The sequence below is a fragment of the Perissodus microlepis genome, chromosome 3, assembly GCF_051167445.1.
Source record: "Perissodus microlepis isolate ML-2025 ecotype Zambia chromosome 3, ASM5116744v1, whole genome shotgun sequence".
Lineage (NCBI taxonomy): Eukaryota > Metazoa > Chordata > Actinopteri > Cichliformes > Cichlidae > Perissodus > Perissodus microlepis.
In genome coordinates this window covers 31,296,053-31,298,924 of record NC_140463.1, presented here as the reverse complement: position 1 = coordinate 31,298,924, position 2,872 = coordinate 31,296,053, and the positions used below count along the sequence as shown (strand labels likewise).

At 44.6% G+C, this 2,872-nt stretch overlaps 1 protein-coding gene across 1 annotated transcript; it reads right to left on the bottom strand.

Moving 5' to 3' along the window:
- Positions 1-459: 459 nt before the first annotated feature.
- Positions 460-1,363, bottom strand: LOC146391190 (uncharacterized). Its single transcript, XM_084922723.1, has one exon. It carries the CDS (start codon positions 1,361-1,363, stop codon positions 578-580), a length of 786 nt encoding a protein of 261 aa, XP_084778849.1. The 3' UTR covers positions 460-577.
- Positions 1,364-2,872: the final 1,509 nt, after the last annotated feature.

Genomic DNA, 2,872 nt, shown 5'->3' with positions numbered 1-2,872 from the left:
TAACTAGGGGTGTACGCTGTGTGCGTCGCTTAGACAGGTGGAGAGAATACGTCACTTGTTCATAAATAAAGAGAGGGAGAGAGAGAAAAAAAATGTGTGGCGAGATGCTCCCTGAGTCTGACTATGTGTTTGCATATTTACTAATATGAGTAGGCTTGGCTTAAGTGTGTGTATCCTAAACGACTGTGTGCGCTGTCTGACTGATGTAAATGTGCTGCCGTTGAGCGCATGGTGCGTATGTGTCGAAATAAAGGATGTTGTTTGTGGATGAGTGTCGAAGCAGGTGATCGAGGCAGTGAAAGGAATAAAGAAAGAAACAAAGGACAGGGGTGAGCAGCATAAAACTAAGAGGGGGAAAAGAGAGAAAAAAACAAAAAAAAAAAAAACGAGAAGAAAAAAACAAAAAAACAAAACGTAAACATTCCAATTAAATCACTGACGGAGAGTGACGGTGTTAATTCTGCTATGAAATCACACTTTAAGATGCGATTTGATACCGGTAAGTTAAACAGATGTTAATGCAAGTTAGTGTGAGTGGCTAGGGAAAGGGTGTAGCTGATTCTTATCTGGTGTGAGGTTAATACAGCCACGGAGTGATGTTGGGGTCGCGGTGGAGCTGTCCGTCCACGTACAGCCGGTCCACAGCGATGACAGCGCGGGAGCCCTTCTGGATGAAGCCGCGTCGGATTGGGAAGAGGACCCTGCGTCGTTCCAAGATCTCTTTGGGGAACTGGTCGTTCACGCTGAAGTCCGTTCCTTTTAATTCCCTGCCGCGGCTTTTCACATGTTGCTTTTGTTTGAAGTGGCCGAATTTGGCCACGATAGGATGTGGTCTCCCGGCCGTAGCCCGAATGGGGCCGAGGCGATGCACCCGATCGAAGACGATGTTCTTCACCGTGTCCTCCGGCAGCTTCAGGTGGGTTTTGATGAAGCTTTTTACCGTGGTCTCCGCGTCCTCTCCAGCGGCTTCTGGAATACCAGAAAATACCAGATTATCACGCATGCTACGAGCTTGTAGATCAATAACTGTTTCTTTTATTTTTTTATTTTCTCTATTGAGCTGGGTAACATTTTCTGTGAGACATTTCACCGACTCCCTTAGCGTGGCATTTTCAGCAGCAAGCGTTTCCACCTGCTGCTGGCTGAACTCCAGGGATTCTCGCAAGCATTTAAATTCTCGGTGAAGAATCTCCACCAAGGACAGCCTAGCGTCGAAACTGGACAATCGCTTGTCGATTGACTCCAGTATGTCGGCAATATCTTTGCCGGCTGGCGATGTTGAGCCGGGGGAATCTGCCGGGCGTTGTCTTTTCGACGACGGTGTCTCAGGTTTGGCCGGGGAAGCTGCACACTGGGCCTTCATCACGAGATCCTGAAAGCACTGATCAATATAATCTTGGAGAGTCTCTAAACTCTCCCCGTTGTTCTCCAGGGTGTTGGAGATTATTTAGACAAATATTGTTAGTTATAAGACAATTGATAAGTGTATTTGGTAATACTGAAGCTTAAATGAATTTGTTTAAATCTAAACTACCATTTGCTTTAATTTTCCGCCAAAATCTCCGGCGTCTGACGTCAGTTACAACATGAGTCGCTTACCTTGTCCGTCACTTCCGTCACTTACCTCAGTGCTTACACGTGCTTCCTGTGTAAGCTGTCCTGTGCCATAAGTTCTGTTGACCCGCTGTAAGAGGCATCATTTAAGAAACACCAGGAAGACTGAAGCTCATGCATTGATCAAGCAGGACTCATGATCTTTACCAGCAGCTCCCTCACAGGGAAATCTTCAGCACTCCTCTGTAGGCCCACCCCAGCAGTGTTGCCAACTCCTCAGTAAGGAAAATCGCTATTGGCTGTCCTAAAAGTCACTAGAAGTCGCTAAATGACGTCATTGCCTAATTTGCATAATTGGTCATGCTAATATAATTGTAACCTACGTTGTTGGAGAGAGAAATAACATCGTGGAAGAGACATAAAGTGAGTAAAAAACGTCCTAAATGCATTTAGAATTTATTTAGAACTACAAATTAAATTTATTTGAGCAGTTATTGTTTTTTTTAATGTCACAATTCCAACCCTGCTCCTTTATCCGGGCTTGGACCGGCAAAAGTGGCCCGAAATAGGCACTCTGGTGGAGTTACTTTGTGTGTGCGTGTGTGTTTATAAGTAGTTTTAAACCTCATGATCCACAAAACAGCATAACAGTAAAAGAAGAACTGACTGCGTTACAGTCAGTGCGGGAGCAGCGGCTTTGCTCATGCGCGATTCATTTGCAGTTGTGACGCATAGGTGTGAACATCTTCTGCCCTGATAACAGCTGGGGGAGGACTATCCTCTGCCCGTGAGCGCTTTGGAACGGGCAAGGTACCCACGGCAGCACCCGCTGCTTATTGAGAGTAAAAGCGATACCCGCTTTCACGTCAAAAAGTCGTCATAAATAAGTCTCCCATAACACCAGAAAAAGTCGCTGGATTTGTCACTAGTCGCTTTTTAGAAAAAAAAAGTCGCTAAGGGGGTCTGAAAACTCGCTAAATATAGCGACAAAGTCGCTAAGTTGGCAACACTGCACCCCAGGAGATGGATACACCCAGCATTTCATCAACACTGTGATGGAGACCTTTGGTTTGTGTAATGTTATAAATACTCGGATACTCCCCAGAGGCTCCGGACTTTTACATAAAGATATTATATTCAGTCCTGTAGAAAGTTATACATTTAAAAATATGTGATCCTCTCTGGTTACTCTGGTATGAATAACTCTGAATCTTTATGGTAAATAACACTATCTGCAAAAAACTGTGAAAGAACTCCAGATCACAAGTTTGTAGTTCAACATACAAGTGACGACCTTTGACCTTCATCAGATTTTATT